The sequence below is a fragment of the Carettochelys insculpta genome, chromosome 3 (genome assembly GCF_033958435.1).
Source record: "Carettochelys insculpta isolate YL-2023 chromosome 3, ASM3395843v1, whole genome shotgun sequence".
In the NCBI taxonomy this organism is placed as follows: Eukaryota; Metazoa; Chordata; order Testudines; family Carettochelyidae; genus Carettochelys; species Carettochelys insculpta.
Window position 1 is genome coordinate 17,820,025 of NC_134139.1, and position 23,351 is coordinate 17,843,375.

A 23,351-nucleotide genomic window follows, 5' to 3' on the forward strand; every position below is an offset into this window, starting at 1 on the left:
ACCTACATGTGAATACAGTAATCTGGTTTCAGATGTATATGTCTGTAATATTGCATAGAAAAGGCACAGCGCTAAGGTCTGTGGGGGGAAAAAAATACAGTCTTCTTTTTGACAGTAACAAGCCCTGTTCAACAACCATGCACTGAACATGTCACGCTATTTACACCTTTTCCAGAATCTCTGCCTTCACAGATTCTAGCAGGGATTACATTATCAACCCTTTGAAAAGTGGGGTTTTTTTGTTGGTTTTTAATTTTTTTTTTAAAAAGGACAGCAAAATTTGCATTAGGCCTATATCCTGAAAAGGGGGAAAACAGGGGAAAGAGCTTACAATGAACTAATTTTTAAGAAACATTTAAGACTCATTAATGTAAGCACTGAAAGCAACTTTCACAAGAGCAGGATGCTAAAATCTGATCATAATTAAAATCAGTGGTCGCACCTCTCGGAAGTGAAGTAAACCACTTCACAGGCAGGCCCCATTACAATTTGCTCATTTAGTTTCTGAAGAAAGTAAATTTTGGATCCACATGACAGTGAGTTTTAAACAATGCACGTGATTAACATTCAGCAGGGAGAATGGTTGAAATGGAGTTTGCTCTCACATTGGGCATCTTAGGAGGTGGATGCATCACTGTATTTTCTAACTTACTGCCAGGAACATAAAGTGATAGAGGTCTTCAATTTTTAATACTTTGCTGCTCAACAAAGTTTCTTGTAAAATGAATCTCACCTTGCTTTGCACACAGGTATGTGCAGTCCACTAGGACTCTGAGCAGAGACAGTTACTGGGCATCAATCCCATATTGCTAGCAAAAATTCCCACTAAATCCAATATGAATGACGGATCAGCGAGGACTGCTTCATCAAGCCAGGAAGAAATATTAAAATCAAAAAACTCTTGCAGGAAATAAAGAAGTTGCACTTGGAAGAAGCTGCATTTAGAACTTTTTGTCTGTGTCCTTCCATTTTGTACAAAATGGAGTGTCAGTTCTGTTGCTCCTTCTGGGATAAGGACACCAACCTGCCAGCTCTTAACCGCACGGATAGCCTCCCAGACTTGACGGGGACTACAGGCATGAGTCAAAATTTAGGACAAGTAGACACTGCAGCACTGCATTGTACCACTGCTGTAGCGCATCTGGCGAGAATGGGCTATGCCACCAGGAAGCCCTTGCCAATCTGCAGAATTACTCCACCCTTGGCAAGAAGCTGAAACTATGTCAGTGAAAGTATCTCCTGCTGACGCAGCCCTGGTGTGGACAGTGTGAAACACATGTTGCTCGAGAGGGGAGGGGAAGCTTTTTCACACCTCTGAGCAATGCAAGACTAAGTGGTAGTGTAAATCTGTCCTTACACATCTACCAGATCGACCGTGAAAAGGACAGAGGCATTATGCTATCTTTGCAACTGGTCCTGCTGAAGACTCCATCTGAATTTAAAGCAAGCAAGAGCTGGCCCCTTAAAGGAACTGACACATTACAAGCCTGATTTGTAGAACTAACTTGGAGTATTCAGGTCTCCCTCATTCACACTTCTTGCATATTTCAAACAGCCAGACCCATGCTGGAAAAGCGTGAGGGGAAAAAAATGCGAACCGGGCATTTGTTTTTGCTGAATCTGGCACCCATCCACTTTTCATACAGATTTACATTCCTACAAAGAGAATACATTCCTACCATACATTCTGTACATGTTACAATCCAGATGTTGTTAGCTTCACAATAAAATAAATATATTTACAATGAAAAAGGAATAAATAACTTACGAAAAAAATCACTTCAAATCCAAAGCTCTTTTATTCTGCTCCCATCTTGTCACTTCATTGCACATCATTGTCAATATACATCACCATCTTTCATAAAGAATTCTTACCTTGACTGCTGTACTATGACCTCTGCAAGAAGGTCATGCCAGCTATGGAAAGAAAGTTACCGAAAAAAGCAGAAGATTCCACCAAGCACTTCAATCAATAGAATTAAAGATTACAGATCAGAATAAGAATTACTGACCTTTTGCCTAATTTTATAAATGGGTATTTTGTTCTTTGTGTATCTACTGCCAATTTCCTTTGAACACTATTACTAAAGATTTCCCTACCTTAGTACCAAGGATACAGAAAATTTTTTGCAGTGGTACAGTATAGTTTGAGATTCTTTCTCCTGTTCTGCAAACACAAAGAGATTTCAAACAACCTCTTCTAAAACAGCAGTTCACTGCTCTGAAAATGGTGTTTATTTGAACTGCTGCCTAACATATGGTACTTGTCTAAAAACACAATTAACTAATCCAAAGACAGGGCAGTTGTTAAGGACTGACTTACAATAACTTAGAACAATGATAAAAATCAACTGCTTACCATGTTATTGTTCTGAACAATCAACATTATTGCATGGCTTTAGATTTTGGTATACAGATCCATACACCTTGCAGATATTGTTTTTTGGGTGCTCCAGTTACAAAAGTTGCAGAGTCTGAGGCAGGATTGTTCTCTTACTAGGAATGGAAGCTGCTGAATGAACAATAGCCAAACATTACTGGCTGCAGAACAGAACAATCTTTCCCCCCAGCTGTCCCTCTGCCCCCCAGTTAGAAATGGTCCCTACAGTTGGTTGATGCCATTCTGTTTGAAGTTATAAAATACTATATTGCAAGCAAACAACTGCACTTTTATCAACATCTTGTGTCACAGTTAATGCTTCTCTTTAAAATATATGAAAACTGGCTGATTAATAAGGCTTGAGAAACATTTTCTAATTGTGCATGATGCATTGCATTTAGAATTGCAGTTCCTTCATTGAGTAATTTATTTGTGTTGTGTGTGTGCATTATATATATTTACTATTAAATGCATATGGCCTGTTTAAAGTGCCAATTTATAAAGCTGCCTGCTTAAAGGCAAACAAGACCCAATTTTATCCATGACAAGAAGTGAGCAGAACTGACTGAATATTGCCAATGACATAAAACATAATTTAAAAATTCTTAAATAAATATAAAAGTTATTCCTAAAGAAGCCATAGGCATGTCAACAATATAGGTTGTAACCTGCACTCATCACCTAAAGTACCACTGAAAAATTAAAATGCCATAGCAATTTCAGCAACAGGCATGATACATTGCAACCTTTTTTTCTTTCTTTTTTTTTTTTTTAAATTAAATGTACACCACAATGATTAAAAAATGTTATTGGTGCAGTAATGAGTAGACTTCTCAGGTGTTATGGGGCAAGGAAACATGCATAGAAAACTGTGTCTATATATTCCTTGTAGAACTGGTCTATAAAGTGTAAAAGCAGGTAACACGGTTGATATAAGAAACAAACCCTACAGGAGATGCCAAGTGATATAACACGACTGGCTCCAGTTTCGACAGCAATGGATACTAAGATAAGTCCATCCAGTGCAGATAAGAGATGAGCTTCACTGCAGTAATACTGAAGTTGCATTTTTCAGCACTTATTAACACAGTGAGGGACAAAAAATGCTCCAAGAAAGGGCAAGTGGAATCTTGAACACAAATTAATTGGAACAAATATCATGTATGCCTTCTTTATGAACAATTACAAAGAGATGTACTATTTGTACACGGCCTGTACATTCCCACTGAAATCCTGTGCTATAACTTCAGCTAAGGAAATGTTGACTTGCTAACACATTTCAAGTAACAAAGACAATTGACCGTTCCAAATTAAGAAAAAAATCTTTGCTTAAAAGTAAAAAAGGATATGTATTTGCTTGACATACTGGCTTCAGGATCAGGTTTTCAGTAGCCTTGATCTCACAAGAGAACACTTAATCAGAATGAAGTTTCACAACTATCTCCTGCCAACTGTTTAACATAGGTCTCGGAGTAGACATGGCTCTAGGTTTTAGAAATCACAGTAGTGCACAGGTGGCTACAGCAGCGAGTAAATATTTGTGAAACTCTTGTGAAACTTCCCCCAGCCCTTTCTTAAAGCACTGTTTGCATTCAGGGAGACCCAACTGCAGATTTATTTGATCCACTTTTCTCTTTGCACCATACACATATAAAACATTACAACTCTGTATAAAAGTACAAGTGGTTCTTGTACACCTATTATGCAGGAACTCTGTGAGCAAATCCTATCAAAATAGCTATTTTTGTGTGTATAAACAGCATTTGTTTTTAGAAAAACAATATAATAAACTGCAGAATCTGTACAAAAATATAAAATAAATTTGGGCAGCAGTTTCTAAACAGCCATGTAAATGCAACACTTAAAGAAGACTAGTTAATGCCTCCGAAGGGCTGAATTGCTAAATCAACCTATACAGGGCTAAAATGCCAAAAAAGTACTGAGATTATCTAAATAATAAAATTTTTACCTCTTGCAATAAAACTTATAGAAAAAATAGACAAATATGCACATGCAATTTACAGCTTTCCCCAACATAATCCTTGTGCTTAGCTTTTACAATTCAATTTTTCTTTTGTCGTATATCATCACAATTGTCTACAATACGTATTCTTTCCTATACCAGGGTATTACGTCTTCCTTGAGGAACCATTTTAAAAAAATACATTAGAAGTGGTCAGACATGGATGAAGGCACTCCAACTCTGCTTGAAGCAAAAACTAGTGTGAGCCTCTTCTTTTAAAAAAAGGCAAGCAAGGATGCATGCACAGTGCTGTGAGTTTGGAGGGGCGGGACGGGTTATGAAAATACTATCAGTTGAATATACTTGTACATAAAAAGTTGTTATACTTTAAGACCCAACAAGCACCTCCATTATGTGATCCAGTTCTGTGAGGTCCATTTTGAAAGGCTGATTGGGGGTGACTGGTTGACTGCTGTAAGGGGCTAGAGTTTTCAGGAGATCATCTGCTGAGACAGGAGCCATTTTTGAGGCAGCCCCCGTAGCAGATGTGCAAGGGTCAAAATCATACATAGATGTGTCAATGTCAGCAAATAGAATATCATCCAAGGTCAAGTCTGTAAGGAAACTTGGAGAAGTTGTGATCTCAAAATTGCCAGGTAACGAGTCCATCAGTTTTGATTCGCTTGTTCTGCTCTCTTGAACTCCCTCAGACTTTTGAACATTAGACTCATTGGAGTTATCTTTAGAGTCATCTGTCGTGGCTGCGGCTTCTGTTGATACTACCACTGCCTCGGTAGAGGTAGGTGTTGGACAGAGCTCCTCAATTTCATCCAAGGCTGAGGAGAAACTGTCTTTTACCGGTTGGACAGCTGGAGGTGGTAGTTTTGTAGGGCCATCATGCTGGACAGTCTGGGAAGTGCAAAAAGTGTCCTCCTCAAGCAAAGAGGCTGGGGTGAGGCAAGACTCCAATGGTGTAGTGCTTACTAAGTCAGCGGGGTGAACCGGCTGAGAGGCAAGATGGCTGAACGCAGGCTGGGCCTCTCGAAAGCTGTCACCAAGAGGGTCAGTAGGTTGTGAAGTGGTGATGAACACAGGCCTCAAGCTGCCTTCTTGTTTGAGCTCCTCCTGGATTCGCCTCAGCATGTTGTTAATTAAAACCGTCTTTTGTAAGCTTGGCTCTGTTAATGGCCTGTGGTTATAAAGTTTCATAAGGGAAATGTTGAAGATAGTCTGGCGCTGTAAGGTGTAAGACACCTTAGATGGACCGTCAGTAGGAGACACCACTTTGCCTTCCAGCCCATCTTCATGCTCGTCAAACTTCCGCTTTCCTCCTTTCCCCAACATATATCTGAAAGAGAAACAGGGAAGAAGAGGGGGTTTGAAACATTTCAAGACGGTGTATTGTATCTTACAGCAAAACGTCTGTCACTATGCTTCACACAGACAGGTCAGTGTCAAAACGTGTCTACCAAACCTAAGCAGATAGCCTACATATCTGTGACCCACATGGGCCTGATTCACATTCCACGCACACTAGATTCTTCCAAGAGTAACTCCATTGACTTCAATGGAGTTACTCCTGATTTACAGTGGGGCAACACAGAAAGCAGGATAAGGCATGAACAAGTTTACTTAAATGATCGTTCATGGTATTGTACTAAGGTAATTTTTGCTCTGACTGGACCTAAGTTAGTAAGTTCAGTTTTGTCAACAAAACTCTCTAGTGTAGACTTAGCCTTAACAGTATTCAGCATTCCTCTGCTCAGCGATGTAAGACTTAGGCCCAGACTCTCAAAGAGGTACTGAGGTAAAATCACTGAGAGCGAGGCACTTGAACGCCTTTTAGATCCTGGCCTAAGTGAATTACACGGCAAAGTCCAGTTTTCAAAAGTGACTTCTGCTCCTGTGTACCTCAATCACATTTGGAACTGAGACTCAGCCATGTAAGTTCCTCAGGCATTACAATTCTGAGAGAAGCAATGCCTTTACAAACCCAGGCTTACCCATTTTCCATTTTAATTTGCTTATGGGAAGAGGTTTCCATCATTTTGGTCAGAGCACTGTTTCAACAGAACAGAAAACGTTCTCTAACAATGCTGTACCAAGTTTAGTTTCACTCGATTTTTCCCATCTTGCTTATTTGAAGAAAAATCAGCCGCCTTTTTCCAGTTATTAGACTTTGTATATATAACATCCACGCAAGTCCCATGTGTATATCTTGCTAATCATACTGAATCAACAGGGAAATGACACTACTGACCATGCACCAAGTGTCTTATTTTTAAAACCCTAGTCAAAGGGCATTCCCCGCAGAGGCCTACGTCCACACCGAGTTGGAAGCTGAAAAATTTCTTTAGAGGTATTACAGCAGAAAGTTTTAAAAAGTGTCGGCATGAATACACTTTGCTCACAGTAAAATTAATAAAAGACCACCACTGGAAATTCAACTTTCTCCAAGAACAAACTGATTTGGAGGTAAACAAAGCAGAAGAGGGCTTTTCCAAATCACAGATGTATTATCAGAAAGCTAGAAAGCACCTGAGAGGCCAAGAAACTATGATTATGTTGTCATCAGTGGTATCAATCGAGTAGAAATACTTGGAATGTGTAGTAATCAGCTCTAACAAATTTTACAAGAGCTGCACCTTATGTCAGACACTTGGACGTACAAACAGAACTCAAAGAGCAGAACTCAACCCTTCTCAACAATGTGCATCTTCCCATAGTTCTGGGAACAACACAGAGGTTTTGTTTTGCTTTGGGTGGTTTTTTTGAATCTCAAAAACAGTGAGCAGTCCTGTGGCACTTTACAGACTCTCAGGTTTTTTTGGAGCATAAGCTTTTGTGGGCAAAGGCCCTGCATTGTCAGATGCAAGTCACATGCATCTGATAAACCAGGTCTTTGCCCTCAAAAGCTCATGCTCCAAAATATTCAGTTAGTCTATCAGGTGCCACAGGACTGCTCATTGTTTGTGTAGTTACAGACTAACACGGATACCCCCGATACTTTTTGAATCTCAATTATTATGCAGGAAATCGGATCTCAAAAGCCAAAGCAGAAATGTATTTTCAGTCACACACTGCCTCCAGATAGTCTTTTAGTGCTTGTGAGATTTTATTCCTGGTCATTGTTAGGTTATATGGAATAAATATTGTATCAAATGTTTTACTGGCCCTAATCTAAACAGGTGAGAAGAGAGGCTATCAATGCATCTCCACTAGCTGTGCTGCAGGGGCCATCAGCCCCCACCTGAGGAAAAATCCTGCAGGCTGCATCTGCACTGCCATTCAAAAAGAGTTGCTGCTATACCAGTTGAACTGACTCAGGCTCAGCTCTCATTCCAACCTGTACCAGAATGTCTACACAGCCATTTTCTGGCTCCTGAAAGCCTGAGTCAGCGGACACCTGCTAAGACTCTGCGCCCACAGGGGTTTTATTACCTCTAAAGAGACAAATTCTGTGGTCCTTACAAAAAGCATATGCACAAGTAGAGAGGGGGAGCCCTGGTAAAAGAAGCATCAGGGAAATACTCTCACAGTTGCTGAAGTTTGTCCAATGTTGAATCTAAAACAAGTTTATGGAAAGTCAATCTTCATGGTTAAAAAATAAATCAAAACACCAGATCTCTTTCTGGAGTAGAAGGCCATTTAAAAAGAGGAACAAACAAATTCACCCAGAGAAGCTGAGGAACCTATAGGCACCAATTCAAGTTTCTTGGATGGCTACCAAGACTCCCTGTGACTGGAATGCTGGGTGAATGAAGACTCTGAAATGCAGCATTCCCCCATGGTCCCCCGAGTTTTCTCTTACCCCTAGTGCCACTTTTATGGAACACCCAGCCTTTTTCTTTATTTTAAACCAATATTCTGCAGAAGCCATACATGCTCTCACTTCATGTGTATGCCAAGTGCAGAACTGTGAGGCTGGCAGGCAGAGGATAGAGCCACCTAGGTATCCTGACCCCAGCAGTTTCAGCAGCTTTATGCCTGGATGAGCTCTGGCAACACTGAGCTGAAAAAGACTCCATTCTTAGATGACATATCGGTACTACTTCTCCAACTTGTACTGAAAGCAGAGCTTTTAAAAAGTGTGTGGACGACTGGAGAAGCTTTAAAAGCTGCCGGATCCTGGAAGTATTTCATGCTTGAATTTTAAAGAATATTTGCTGTACAAAGCAACCCCTTTTTCCCCACCAAAAGGAAAGCAGGCAGCTTGGATGCCTCACAGAGCCTTCCAAGGCCAAATTTATTTTTTAAAGGAGCTGGTTCCTATGCTAGCCAAAGAGCATGTATGGCACCCGAAGCAAGCTCCTAAAAGCGACAAACAAGAGCTACACACTCATCACTAACAAACAAAATGCTGTTTTCCAGGAAGCTTAAAAATGACTCAAGGCTTCCTGTGCACATGACTGTCTAGCTTTCGCATATCACTCAGCCTGCATGGAGTTCAGTTCAATCAGCGTGCTGTTGGTATCCTTTTTTAAAGGCAGAACATATCATGTAACTCATAACTTCATCTATTAAGCTTCACAATAATTTCCCCCTCCCAAAATCCCCATCAAATGGGTCTAAAACTTTCAATCTAGGATGTTTTCATTTCCCCAACTGCTAGAATGACTAGCATTAGAATGTAAACTTTTAAAAATATTTTATCCGGACCACAAATGGGAATTGTTTGGGGAAAAAAAAAAAAAGAGAGTCTTTGCCCCTATTTTTATGCATGGTTGTTGATTCCATATGACACCCCCCTTTTCTCCCCCATTCCCCATCAATGATTTGTATCTACACTGGAAAACATCTCAGTTTTGTTCATCTTGCCTTACTAAAATACTGAGTGATTTCAAACAAAAGATACTGACTGAGGCACAGAAACATTCTCTCTCTCCAACCTGACTCTACTGGCCTTGGTGAAGAGCCCACTCCTACATTCCCACATCAAAACTCCTGCTGGGAAGCTGAACAAACCAACTGATAGGTCTGGCTAGGCAAAGAGTAAAAACGAGTATAAAATTAAATGCGTTCAAACCCTTCACATCTAGGAAGTCACAAATAAGCCTGAGTCAGCCAATTACAGAAAGCAGGAATAAACAGCAACCCAACAAAATGCAGTGCTGTCATGGACCACCTGGGATGCCCAGCAAGGCAGTTCCCAGTGAGAACTCCACTGGTCACAATGATCGCAGGACCTCTGCTTGGCTACACAGGTGCCTTGCCCTTTGTACAGCAGACCCCAGAGTTACCCAAGGGTTGGGTTCCTTGGCAACCTCAGCTAACTCAAGTTTTGTGTAAGTTGTGGGGAGCTGGGAAACTGACCAGCACACCAGCACTGGTCAGTCTCCTGGCTCCCACAGTGGTAGGGAGCTGGGAAGAAGCTGAGCTGACACAGCTACCTGCCCACCCGGCTTCCCCCGTTGGGGGAGCTGGAGTGGGGAGCTGGTGGAGTAGTTGTGCTTCTGACAGCTCCCAGCCTCTGGGAACCCCGGATTTTGACTCACCTTAACGCAAGTAAAGCATGAGTCAAAATCATGCATATCAGGGGTTTAATGTATTTGTGTCCCCTTTCTAGTGATCACTTGCAACATACTTCTGTATCTGTGTTTACGTGCTAGTCATGTCCAGCCCAGAGATGACTGACTGTGTGTTACGGTGACGTGTTGTAAGCAGGGGGGATGAAAATGGATTACTTACAAAACCTGGATTAAAAAAAAAAATACTAGATTTCTTATTTAAAAACAACAGTTACAATTAAAGCTCATCACAAACATGCTACACATACACTTACAATCTCATAAAAATGAATTAATAGCTCTAGTCTGCCCAACCCAACTACTAGCTCTTGCTTCTCGACAATTCTGGGCTTTCAATTTCTGTCGCTCAGGAGACTAAAAAGTAACTTGTGCAAAGAGACACAAGCTGGATTTTTTTTCCGTTTTTTTTTTGTTTTTTGTTGTTGTTCTATGTTTATGCAGTGATGGACCTTGGTCAAGCACAGAAGAGGAGTTAGATAAGAAACTGTCTTAAAGACAGAGAATCACAAATACATAGGCAGCAGAGAAAGGAACAGAGAGGAGTAGAATGGAAAGAAAAGGGGAAGACGTTATTCAGCGCACACACACAGCTTCCTGTATTCCCGCACGTTTGCCACAGAACAACTGTCATGACTTCTGGGTGTAAGAAAGAACCTGTCTAGGAACATTTTGAAGAATTTTTCTCTGGTTAAAAAGGGAAAACGTGTCAGTGCAAGACGATGATGCAGGGCCTAGCTGCGAGGATGAATCATCATAAGGAAAACTGATTATTGGGAGATGAAGATGTGGATATGGCTGAGTGGATCAACTGGTTAGTAACTTAATTCACTTTGCAATGCATAGTTCTTCAAAGACTCTCTCTCTATGCCTTTTAGCGTAAGTGGGATTTTGACAAGTAAATTCCCAAACTGTCTGATGTGCTGGATGTTGCCAGGAAAAAAAAATGCTGTCCTGGATCACTTTAAAGGATAACAAAATAAATTATTAGATGATGTGCTTTTGTCGAACAGACCCAAGTCTTCAGATCTGGAAAATTCCAGGATTTTCTAGATCTGAAGAAGTCAGTCAGTCCCTCCAAAGCTCATCACCTAGTAATTTATTTTGTCAGCCTTTCAAGTGCTACAAGACTGTCTTTTTGTTTTGTGAAGGTACAGACTAACATGGCTACCTTTCCAGGGCTAGAAAAGAAGTTTATCTTAACTAATCCTTATGGCTCGTTTAATTAGTTAAGTAGGTTTATAACCTATCACTCACACATACAATTCAAAAAACTGCAATAAGGGAAATCTGGAGTTCCCAGTTGTCACTGAGTGTCATCTTCTTACTTTGTATTATATAACACATGCCCCTTACGTTGGAACATCCTGGTCATAGACCATAAGGGTGATGATATAAGTCTGCTCCCTATTTTATTGCAGCCTAACTCAGCTTTCCAAAAGAAACCCCATTCTATATTTGTTTTCTCAAAAAAACTCAAGTGCCAGTGAGTTCAAAGACCCTTCTTCCAAAATTAAGTGCATTCCAAGCATGGTCAGTCTTAGCTACTTTGGTATCTTGATTTAAATCAATTTTGGAGTGATTTAAAAATCAATCCACCCTGGTTTTAAGGTTTGATGTGGTCACAGGCATGAACTACTTTTAAAGAGACGCAGTGTTAGACTGATTCAGCCATTCAGAAGAAGAGAAACTGCTCCGAGATTTTTCCAGCGATACTATCCACAAAGTAAAGCTTCACTGACTCCAGCTTTTGGAAGACCCAGTGTAAAAAACAAACAAAAAAAAGCATTGGAGCTCCATCCATTCTATTTCAGAAGGCCTGAACTTGACTTTTGTCCTCTGCGCTTTAGCATGATCACGTATGCTCAAGCAGAAGGCGAACTCCACAAGACAAAAGCTAGCGTCATTTGGACCAGTGGGTTTTGCTTTGAATTAAAAAGACAAGTGATGTTGTTAGAAAAACATCTTTTGCCCTTGGTGAAGAAACTGCAGAACCAACAAATTGATGTTAGAAGATCTTGAGACAGTTCTGGGAGTGGATGTGCTTTGGTTTTGTTTCACCGAAGAGAAACAGCCTGGAGGTGGTTCTCTACACAGCAAAATGATTAGTAAGTATAGGGAAGCATGTAACAGTTCTGGTCCTAGTTATTGAAATCAGCCCTTCACTTTCTAGGGAACACAGATCCACAAGCATCTTCAAAAGTATTTGCCAATCCTGTCACACAAGGATAGTCTTTGCTATTGCTGGGCCCAATCCCAATGTTTTTCCTAACTGAGAATTTTGCCTATATAAGAACTGCATCACTAAGTCAGAAAAAAGGAAATGAAAAGACAAAGCAGTGGACCCCCTGTTCCTGAACCATACAGGCTTGTTCCCTAGTGTATTCTCCAGGACTTTGTCTGGTTTCGTTTTAAATATCTCCCATTCATGGTGGCTTTTCTGGGGAAGCTATTCCAGAATGCAAGAGCCCTGATGGTTAAACAGTACAAAATACAAAATTATTTAGAAAAGCGGTTTAATGCTACTAGACCTATGTCCTAGAGCAGGAGTTGGCAACCTGTGGCTCTTTAAGTAGCCACTTGTGGCTCCAAGTGCTGCCACAGTTGACTCCACATGCAGCTCCAGAGATGGCCACCACTTATATGGAATTTATTTATTTAAAAATAAACTCTGTTTAAATGGTGGCAGCTCCGGAGCCACTGAGCAGTGGAGGGCAGTGGGGAGCTCCAAAGTGAAAGCTGGCGAGCAGGGAGCCGTCCCACATGGGTGGAAGTCAGCTGGCAAGAGAGTAGAGGCGGCCAAGCCTGCCCCTGCCGGAGCTGTGCAGCCCGCCAAGAAGGTGGCAGGGAGCAGCTGAGAAGCTGCATGTGCTGAGGCAAGGTAATCCTGGGGGGTGGGGGTTTGAGGCTCAGAGGGATTAAATCTGGGGGTGGTTTTTTGGGATGGGGGGTAGAGTAAAGCCTGGGGATGGGGGGTAGGTTTGGGGGCTGAGGCTGGTACCGCCTGGAGACAGGAGTAATTTAACATTCTAACTGGTACAAATAATTGTGCAAGCTGTTATTAAAATAGGGGTGATACAATACAGTTTGATATTTATTAAGGACTGTCTCATTCACGTGCATTGCAGCTTGTGAAGGACTGATTTTGTAACTGAATTTCAAAAAATGGCTCCTTTCACAATATTGGTTGCAGGTCCCTGTCCTAGAGAATTTCAGAGTATTGGAATAGGATCTTTTCACATTAGGTATTCTGGGTTCTCGATGCTGATTAGACCATTGCTTCTTAAACTACATTCTGCGAACAACTCGCAGGCATGCCGCGACGAGCATCTAACACGGATGGTATACATGGTTCTGTTATTACAGCCAGACACAATGTTACATCTTCATTGCTATCATACCTGATTAAATGACTTGACTTTGTTTTTGCTCTATATGTTGCCTTTTTTTTCTGGTTAGATAATTTTTTTTTTTAAATTAAAATTTTCATAGGTGTTCCACATAAAAAAATACTGTTTGGTGTTAGTGACTTCAGAAAGTTTAAGAAGCGCTGGCCTACGACACTCTCAAAGCTAACACTGAGTGGTTTTTTTAAAAGGCACTTGCATAAGTCTCAACAATTCACAGGCTGTGATTTGTCCTCATGAGTCCAAAGTTTGAAGGAAAGAAAAAACTAGGAGGAGCTGGTGTGCGCAGGGTGGCTTAAAGCCGACCTGGCAGCGTCTACTTCCTGACCGAAATCCCATGTAGCTGAAACCACAGCACTTAAATAAAAAATTAAAAGGGGGAAAATGGGTTACTTCACTTTCTTTTCCCTCAGATAAAAACTAAAGCCCAAATCCTGCAGGGTGAAGAGGGAACTGGGGTGATTCTTCTGCTTAACTCAGAGCACACAGCTTTTCAAGCCTCAGGGGTGATCAATCTCCCGGTCCCGCAGAGATTTTTAAGTTTTTCAGGCACTTCCTATACTGCCTCCGGAACACGGAGTATTATTTTCTCTACTCCAAATCCCAGAGGGGCAAACCCCTGGTGAAACTTAAGTCAATGAGCGTTTTGTTACTGACTTCAACAGAATTAGGGTTTGCCAGGCAATGGCACAGGACTACAAGTAAAATACATTGTGTACCACCTGGGTAGTTCAACTGGCAACACCAGAGCCTCTGGTCCAGCCAATCTGTGTGTGGCACAAGGGCGGTTTGGGCAGCTTTAAGCCCCTTTGACACACCCAGACCCTAGGGACGGTCAGGGCAGACACAGCAGCAAATTTAAAATTATGCACAGCCAACCATGGGTTTAAGAGGCCTTCTGGGCAGCACGGAGCAAGCAGAGCAAAAGGCAATTTTCTCCACACCCCTTCTCCCTCAGCCACTCCGCTGGATGCATCACTCACAGGGCCAGACCTGCTAGCTTTTGTTTTTCCCAAGCAGAGTCCAGAATCAGGCCCTAAATTCCTGGCAAGAAAGGCACCTGGTTGTGCCAGCCTATGACCCCCAGCTAGCCAGAGGAAGGAATCAGAAGATTAGATCTGTCCATGTAAGATGGAAGCCCTCCAACCTCCAAAAGGAGTGGTGGATCCCTTCTCCCACATCCACTTACTAAAGCTGGAAAGGAAGGATGAATTGCCATGGATAAAAAGCAGTTACTCAGCTCTGGCTGGAAAAAGCTAACAAATCTATCATCCATTTCTCACTTCACTTTTTAAAATCCTTAAGTACTAGGTTGTAGCCCCCAGAACTGGAAGAACAAATTGTGTTATTTTAAAACAAAAACACTCACAGTCAAACACACACTTACTTAGAGATTTTGTTTGCTTGGTACAAAGGGGTCTTTAAACCCTGGCATAGCCATGTCACACTTGGAAGCTAGTACAGTATGTTCGGCGGGGTAATGAGCGACTAGATTTGATATGCTGCAGCTGGCTCAGAATTTATATGTTAACTGTTTTTGCAAGAGTCCTTAGTGTCGGATTCTGATATCACAGACAGATACAGCTCGACTGACCAGGCGTTTACTCCTGATCTACGCGACTGTAAGCAAGACGCAGCTCTTTGGTTGTGGTATCATGGGTACATGATGAGCAGCAGAAGCCAGAAGAGATGGTAGGCTATATGGAAAGCGATAGTACAAGGAATGCAATTGTAACCATCCACAGGTAGGCTAGAACCTGGGACCTCTGAAGCTTTGTGTATGAGCCTCTACACATAATACAGGGAATGTTCTCCTAGCTGATCTAAAATAATCAGGATTTTCCATTTACTGTGTGTTTTTTCCCCTCATACCCAGTCATTAGTTTTATGTTAGTTCTGATTTATTTTTAAGAGTCACAACATGTTTAACAAGCATTCAAAGAACAGTCTCCACTGAATGCAAAAATTGCAGTTCCACGCTCCTAGGCTGTGTCTATACTACAGTGATCTATTGACAGAAAGTACTGGCAGAAGAGATGTTCTGGCAAAACTTCTATTGACAGATCATGTCCACACAACACACAAAAGTGGACTGAAAGAGCAATCTGCTCTGTTGAAAGAGAGCAGCCAGACTGCTGGACAACTCTCTCAACAGAAAAGCCGACCGGAAGCTCAGCAGACAGGGCTGACCAGTGAACTGGAAGCCCTGTCTGCTGACAGCAGGCCCCCGGAACTTCTACATGGCTTTTTTTGTCAACAGAAACTGTCGACAAAGGCATTATTCTTCACCACAGAGAGGCAGAACACTGCCAGCAGAAGTGCCAAGTTTTGTTGACAAAACACATTTTGTGTGTGGACGCGCCACAAGTTTTGTCGACAAAACTCTCTAGTGTAGACACAGCCCTAGAGAGCACATTCACACCCATCAGCTTTCTCTGCAAAGCCTTCAATGAAAGCTAGCATGGCAAATGCCAAGTATTATTGGTGTGTCATTATAAGACACTACTCTTCCCATCTGCTTTGGGTTAAATCAAGTTTTAAACCTCAACCAGGGAGGCCAGTAAAAATGCATCCCATACGTATCAACTTGAGCCAGAATTTTCAGAAGTACCAGTCATACATCGGAACCACAGTCGTGACGGCTGCTGAGCATGTTCAGCTCCTCCTCTGAAAATGTGGCTAGTTTTATATAGATGCTGGAGTAGAAGCACTGACACCTGGAAAATTAAATAATAATGCTTAAACAAAAGAAAAGAAAAAGCCCACAGGGCAAATTTTTAGTCGCTATCTTAAGAAGGCATTAGCAGAGTTTAACAAAAGCCCTGGCAGTCGTAAGGATAGGATGGCAGAGGAAGTTTAGAATCAGAGTTTAGGAACATGTGAAGTCACACAGTTATGGGCTGGTGTTCTACTTTGCATTCACACACACCAGGCAGTTCTGAGGTCCCGGCAATAACATGCATGTTAATTGGAAAGTAAGGTGAAGCCTTCCCTAACAAATAAGCAATGCAATTATAAAGCAAGTCAATAGTGTAAAGCCAGCTAACGTGTTCCAGCGATATTTTGAAACTGTAATCTGATACTACTGTTTCCATCCTCGTGCCTTGCCTGCACTCCCTTGTTGCATACTGTACTATTTGAGGCCCAGAGGGCAAGGCAAGCTCTTGCTGTTTATTAACGATGAGACACTGCATTTTGACCGAGATCTGCATGCACACCACCCCCACGACTTTCTCGATAGTTTCTTAACCTTGCAGATTATTAAAAGGCTGTCTGCTAGAAAGTAATCGTTTTGGAAGAACGAAAGCAAGCGATCCCCTCCCCCTATTTTAAATCGCCAACGTTTTTTATTGTGGTAAAAAGGCAAAGCCACTCTAAGCAAGCCTTCACTCTTACTTCTGCTAAGTTTTGCAGGAAGCATATGCTTCTATTAAATCAGAAACAGTTTCTAATGCTGTCAGTTTGCTAGGTGTAGCCTTCTCTCTTTTAAAGGGAATCTGGTTTAATGTTTTTGACCAACTGCATTCAGCACACAAACTATGTCAGACAAAACTGGAAGAGGCACCAATAAATATAATTTAAAATAAATTAGCACCTTGTTAAATAATCATTTGAAAGAGGAACCAGTTTTGTACACTACAGCAATGTTAATAAGAGCATTTATAATACTACAGGTGGTATTAAATTGTACTGCACTAATACATATTGAAATAAAAATTTACCCTCCTTAGCTTGTTAAACCATTAAGAAAAATTCGCTGAAAGAATTGGGTGGTGATCAACACAGATGTTGTACAGGGAAGGAAGATGAGGCATTTTAAAATGGCCACTTGACTAAGAATCCTGAGCCATAACATGAACAGCATAAAATAGGTGATTGAAAAACAAACAAAAAAAAGGGATCTTCTTTCTGGTACAAGGAAGAACAAGTGTCATTTTTACAATAAAGTATTAATTTGTAAAACAAAACAAAACTCACTGCTTGCTAGGAGCCAGTTGTAGGAATGAACTGTTTTGAGGCAATATACACTCTTTTAGGTCAAAACCCTCACATAGCCAAAAGGTCAGTTCTGATATATTCTACCTTGTGTAGAACTTCTCTTTTGCCTCCTTGAAACAACGACCAATGCCATCAGTCACATGTGAATGGAATCACAAGATTAAAGCCTACTCCCTTTAGGGATCTACAACTAGGGAGTTTTATATGAAAATGTGCTAACTCTGGCTCAGCTCCACCACTGGGAGCACTAGTGTGGACATGGTTCCTATGATCACAGGCATCATTTGGACATGCTCATGCCAAGGGTAGATAACACCGTGTTAAATACACTGGCAGCCTACCTCCAACCATTACTACCACTAGTGTTAGCAACAAGAAGGGGAGGAATATTTGCAAAACACGAGCACAACCTTATCCTGGGGGAACTTCTTTGTCCAGAGTCATTACTCTCCTCCCTGGAATATGCAAGCATACAACCTATGCAAATCAATGAAGGCAAAACAGGGGTTCCTAGGTGAAATCTACAACGCCTCCAGGGAATGCTGGGAATTGTACCGTCTCCCAGGCAGGCCAGAAGAGCCAGCTCTGCAAGCATTCCAATCTCAGCCAACCTGAAGAGTGAGACTGAAGTGAGTCCGAAACTTGGATCCCCATGTGGCACTGCAAAGGAAGCCATCAGGCCTGCTAAGCATGAATCAAGGTATCTTATGCTCTAAGACTCGTGGTTCAGGCTCCTTTTAAATGGTACAGTGAGTTGTGCTGTCAACGTACAGTGAAAACAATATCTCAAACACGATGGTTTGGTTCCCTGCACTACTTCTGTGGGAGAGATTACGAAATACATTAACCAAATGGTACTTAAGTCTAACCATGAGGCATGGACCTTACAGAATAATCTTCATCTTACATAAAAACAGGTAGTGCTTACTGTTATCTGAAGAGCTGCCCTGGGGCCTATTCAAAGTTACCTTTGGGGGCTAAAGTCGCTTATGAAGCCCACCCCTTCTCCATTTTAGATTCTTAGGAACGCTCTCATTAAGGGATTCTCTCGTCTAGCTGTTACCAATATCCTAGGCCACAATCCTGCAAGCAGAACCACTTGGCAAGACCCCTACATGGTTATGCACTGAACCCCCAGGGATCTATGCAGAATCACACACTTCTGCTTGGAGAAGCACGGGCCGTGGCTTCTTAAACCTGGGACGCTGCAACCATTAAGTTTGCCAGGCACTGCTCTAGGGCCAAATCCAGTTGATTACCTTCCATTTCCACTGACTTCTGAGCATTCAGAAATCCGTATGTTGAAAAAACTATTACATTCAATACAATCTGAAAACTCTAGGGAGATCACACTAACAAATGTACCATTTCCATTTCACAGTCAAAATTATAAACTGCGATCACAGGGTGCTAGAAAGGGCAGGGGTGATAATGAAATATGTAACACTTATTTATCCCTCTCACTCTCCTTCTTGGTAATTTTGCTACTGTGTTCAACAACGGGGTATTGCTGTGCTGTGTCATGTTCAGCTGGTTAAGCAAGACATCTTTATTGGCATGTACATGCCATGGTCTGGTTGATGTATTTAATGCATTTAAAGATTCAAAGCCTTCAGAGTCTATTCTCCCCTGGATGCATGCAATTCCTGTAGAGGTTAATGAGAGTTGTGTGTGCATCAAAAGGAGACTAGACCTACTTTGTGTATAATGAAAGAGAAAAACTATGTGGATGGAGTCCTTGCTTTCAGCCTTTTCACAGTCTTTTCCCCCAAAGATACCTTGTTTCCCCCCTCATATTGCAGGCCCTTAATAAAACACTCTGGGAACTGCCCTCCTCTCCCCTCTACTTGGAACAGAAGCTGAAAGGTTTGCCAAAATGCATGTTATATGTTTGAAAATGGAATATTGCATAAGTCACCACAGCCAAACTGAGAAAAAGCAACTAGATCTTTTTTCCCGCCCTGTACAGAAAAGCATGGCACAGAATGCAAATTGTATCTCAGCAAAAGGAAATCACTTTAGCTTCTGTCTTGCAGGTTTCATCTGTTAACTAGTTTGTTGCCACTGAAAGTAAAAACCATGAACAAACTATAACAGGAAGTGTTTCCATGGTGGTGTTCTCAAAGCAATTCTCCGTGTGTGCTTAGTAGCAGTTTTTAGCATTATTGCTTTAAGTAAGTGCAGCATCAGTTGCTTTTAGACAGACAGACATATCAAAACAATCCTGATGATCAATAGTGTTACATACACCATCTAAATCACAGGTAATTTGTTATTTTGGGGCCAGGTACTGTAAACTGAGGATTTCAAATGTTTTGATACAGATTCCTTATTAACAAATCTTAACATGTAGGAAGGAGCAGAAAGCATTTTATTTTAACGGGAGGATCAGCCATTAGCTCGTCACTATCATACCACATGAACACATGCAGAAAATATGGTCCTGGAGATCCAAAGTGAAAGTTTGCCAAGATTGCCTTAAATGAGGTTACACAAATGGACAACCGTTGGCCCTTCAATTTAGTGCACTAAAAATCTTGCATTTGTTGAGAAACAGTGTGTGTTTTTATGGTTTCCTGAAGTAGAATTCTGAAAGCCGATAAAGGGAACTTTGGCTAGTGTTGAACTATAATGAACCTATGGCAATGGCAAGCAAGAGGCAGACAGATTTAATTTTCAGGGTATCTGTTCGACTGCACAGTCAGAATAACTAAACAGACACAAAAATTGTATAATTATGAATATTAACCTACTCGAGTTGCACAATGTCTAGCAACTAAAATGCTAAGATCCCTTTTTTTTAAAAAAAAAAAAAAAAAAACTGGCATGCTTTACCAACATGGTTTTATTCAATTATCCTATTTTGGAACACTTATTTTTTACAGCACACTTCAGTATCAATCCTACAATTAATAGCATGGCTAATACAGGTCAGTTAACCTGGAATACTGTAACTTATGCATGTCACAGAAAAGTAATAGGTTAGAAGAACAGGAATAAAAAGTGTTCTAGGTCGCATTTCTCCTTTAAGCCAGACACAAACCAAACACCATAACCAAGTTCTACATTACATTAGTTTTCTTTCAGAGTTACAGTGACTAGGAAAAACCATAAGCCAACACAACAATTGTGCCTACAGCAGTCCCCCGAGTTATGTGAGGGTTGTGTTCCTGTGCACCCTCGCATAATTCAAATTCCATAAGACAGGGGGTGAAGGGGTACCCAGGTGGCAGCCTAGCTCCTGGCGCCCTTGGGCTTGTAGGAGCCAGGCACGGCTTCTCCCCAGCTTCCCCCACCTGGGGCAGCCAGGGAGAAGCCCCGCTGCTGTGGATGTCTGCCTGCCAGGCTCCCTCGGCTGACAGACAGCCAGCAGGAAGGCAGCCAGTGTGGTGGGGCTTCTCCCCTCCTCCTCCCAGCTGGGGGCTGGAAATGCTTTCTATTTGCACTTAACTCGCGTTAATGTGAGTTAAGTGCAAATGGAAATTATGCATACCGGGGGATTACTGTACTGTGCATGTATTTTTGCACTTACGGTTAGAGCAATGCACCAGACAACCAAGGCTTGAGTTTAAAAATACAAAAAGATATAATGCCCCTGTCTATACATTTTTAATATTTTGTGCACAGTGTGTGTGTAACCTTAGAAGCACCAATTCCCCACATATGTGGGGATGGAGCATAATACAGGCTATGTATCTGATCACAGGAAAGTAACAGAAGCAAAATTACTGTTTCCATGGGTAGGTGGGGACATGAAAGTAACCATACTCAAAGCCCTTCTGACTGGGAGTGATATAAGTTACTGCTCTTGGAGGGACAAAAGACAAGAACAGAAGGGTTGATTTGCAACAAATCACACTATAATGAATGCTTAAATACTGCAGGCTGTTACACACACACACACACACACACACACACACACTCTGCAATAAGGAAGCAAGTGTTACCACTGTTGAAAACACTCAGGCAGATTTCACGCACACCAGTGCTTGTTTATGATGAATTAAGATGACCTACGCTAATCAAAGTGTGTATTTTAAAATAAAGAAATACGACTATATTAAAGAAACAGCTATTTTCCTCCAGGAGAACTTCCTTTTACATATGTGAAAAATACTAAGTGCATGTGAACACAAAGATCTTGACGTACTTATGAACTGGATTTAAGAACTTCTTTTTTGCAGCTACCTACAGTTAAGACAAAGCTGCCTTTAGGCATTTAAAACTAGTCAGACCTGCTGCAGCAGCTGCACAGACTGCTTGGAATATGCCCTCAACACAGCTTCCAACCCCCACCCCCCACATATCCGCATAGTTTACCTCCAATCATGGGCGTTTCTTTCTATAGTGCAGTTCACTCAACAATCTTATTGCCTCCTCTGCAAGGGAAAGACAGTTTTAAAAAGATCAGTGTGAAAGGCTGCTAAGAAAAAGTTGAATATTAGTGAACTGTAGATACTACATTTTAGTTGAAAGCCTGTTTGGATCCTATAGCACAATTGTTGTGCCATGGGTTGAAAACCATAGCTCAGAGAAAAATGTTTTTGTCACTGCTGATCCTGCCAGGTATTAAATCTGAGAAAATGAAATATTTTACTTAAATAATGCAGGACAGTGACTGTACACGCATCAAGTAGAAGGAAAGGTCTAACCCTACACAACTCAAAATTCTTTTAAGTACAATTTTATGTCAGATTTTTTTAAAAAGCAGTTTCTAAAGATTCCTTTCATGCATTTGTAATTTTTATATATGGAGTAACACTTTATATATGGAGTAACACTTCTCTTTTGCTGTTCTTTTCTTAACAGGAAAAAGGACCAAATCAGGCTCATTCACTGATGTGTAAGTAAGGATAGGATCATACTTCATGTAAAAAACTGAACTCCAAAGATGCATACTAGAGGCCATTCCAGCTTTTCCAAGGCACAAAGGGGCTTTAATGGGACCAAGGTTCTGGTTCAAAGACTTCAATGGAGCTACTACAGATGTACAACCAGCGTAATGGACAACAGAATCTGGCCATGTGATTTTCCTACCAGTTGCATACTATTTACCTTGTGGTAGTGGCCCAGGACCCGTTACAGCACAGAACGCCCACGTTCCAGGCACTATACAAAATACAGAACAAAATGACTGCTGCACTATAAAAGGCTTGCAATCTAAAAAGCTCTACGGTCACTCTGAATCTTCTGCTCTCTGAACTTTTCCATGACTCACTGCAATCTGAATGCTGCCCTAATAGTTGTTTTCTGTGTACCATACATATTATTCATTTGCTGACTGCACTGGTAGGTGCTGAAAAAAATAAAGATCTCAGCTGTGGCAAACATTAAAAAAATCACTTCATTTATAATAGGAAAATACCTATATACGTAAAAAAAGGTCTCTGTCCATTTAGGAGAGGCAGGCCCTTCTGTTCAGAAGCACCTGCACTTCTCCTGATGTAAAATAACTACAGGCAGAAAATGTGGCAATTGCACCTATTTAAATAATCACATGGAGGGGATGAAAAGCTCACACACTCACTCACCACTCTCAGATTCCACTTTTTATAAACTGATGATAAGTGGGAGGATCAGCTACACTAAGTATTTGCACCTCCTACCAGCTGGTTTCCATTTAAAGTGGACCTTGCTCTCTTTAGTGCATTCATGATCTTTGGACTCAGCAATCAGCGTCTGCTGTTTCTGGCCCACAGATTTTTTTTTCTTTTTTCCAAGAAACTGTTACAGTATCATTAAAGCAATCTCCTTGTGTGCCAGGCTTACAAATATGAAGCAGTTTACAAGACAGCGTACCTGCAGCACTAAACAATGTATAAAACTAAATGGGTTATCAGGAGATTGAATCCCTGCAAAGGTGTAGGTGTTCTCTTATGAAAAACTATACTGTAGTTAGTGTGTGCCACTTATATGCAAAAATGGTCACAACTATGGATCACCTAAAATGATTTAACATTCATAGTCATGATCTATACCAATACATTATACACCAATGTGAATGAGAGTATTCAAAACTGTTTTTCAGACAAATGATTCACAAGAAAGGCTCATTAACTGTTCGCAAAATAGTTCAA

At 41.2% G+C, this 23,351-nt stretch overlaps 1 protein-coding gene across 9 annotated transcripts in view; it reads right to left on the reverse strand.

The window, feature by feature from the left end:
* Nucleotides 1–246: 246 nt before the first annotated feature.
* Nucleotides 247–23,351, reverse strand: part of SERTAD2 (SERTA domain containing 2) — a 115,765-nt gene continuing 92,660 nt past the window's right edge. For 6 of the 9 annotated variants that reach the window (XM_074989423.1, XM_074989415.1, XM_074989424.1 and 3 more), the window contains one exon: nt 247–5,691. In XM_074989423.1, coding sequence (XP_074845524.1) covers nt 4,731–5,687 — 957 coding nt within the window. In that variant the 5' untranslated portion in view covers nt 5,688–5,691 and the 3' untranslated portion in view covers nt 247–4,730. Of the gene's footprint in view, nt 5,692–21,594; nt 21,654–22,329; nt 22,384–23,351 lie in introns of all 9 variants that reach the window. The other 3 variants (XM_074989422.1, XM_074989421.1, XM_074989425.1) reach the window with 2 other exon arrangements.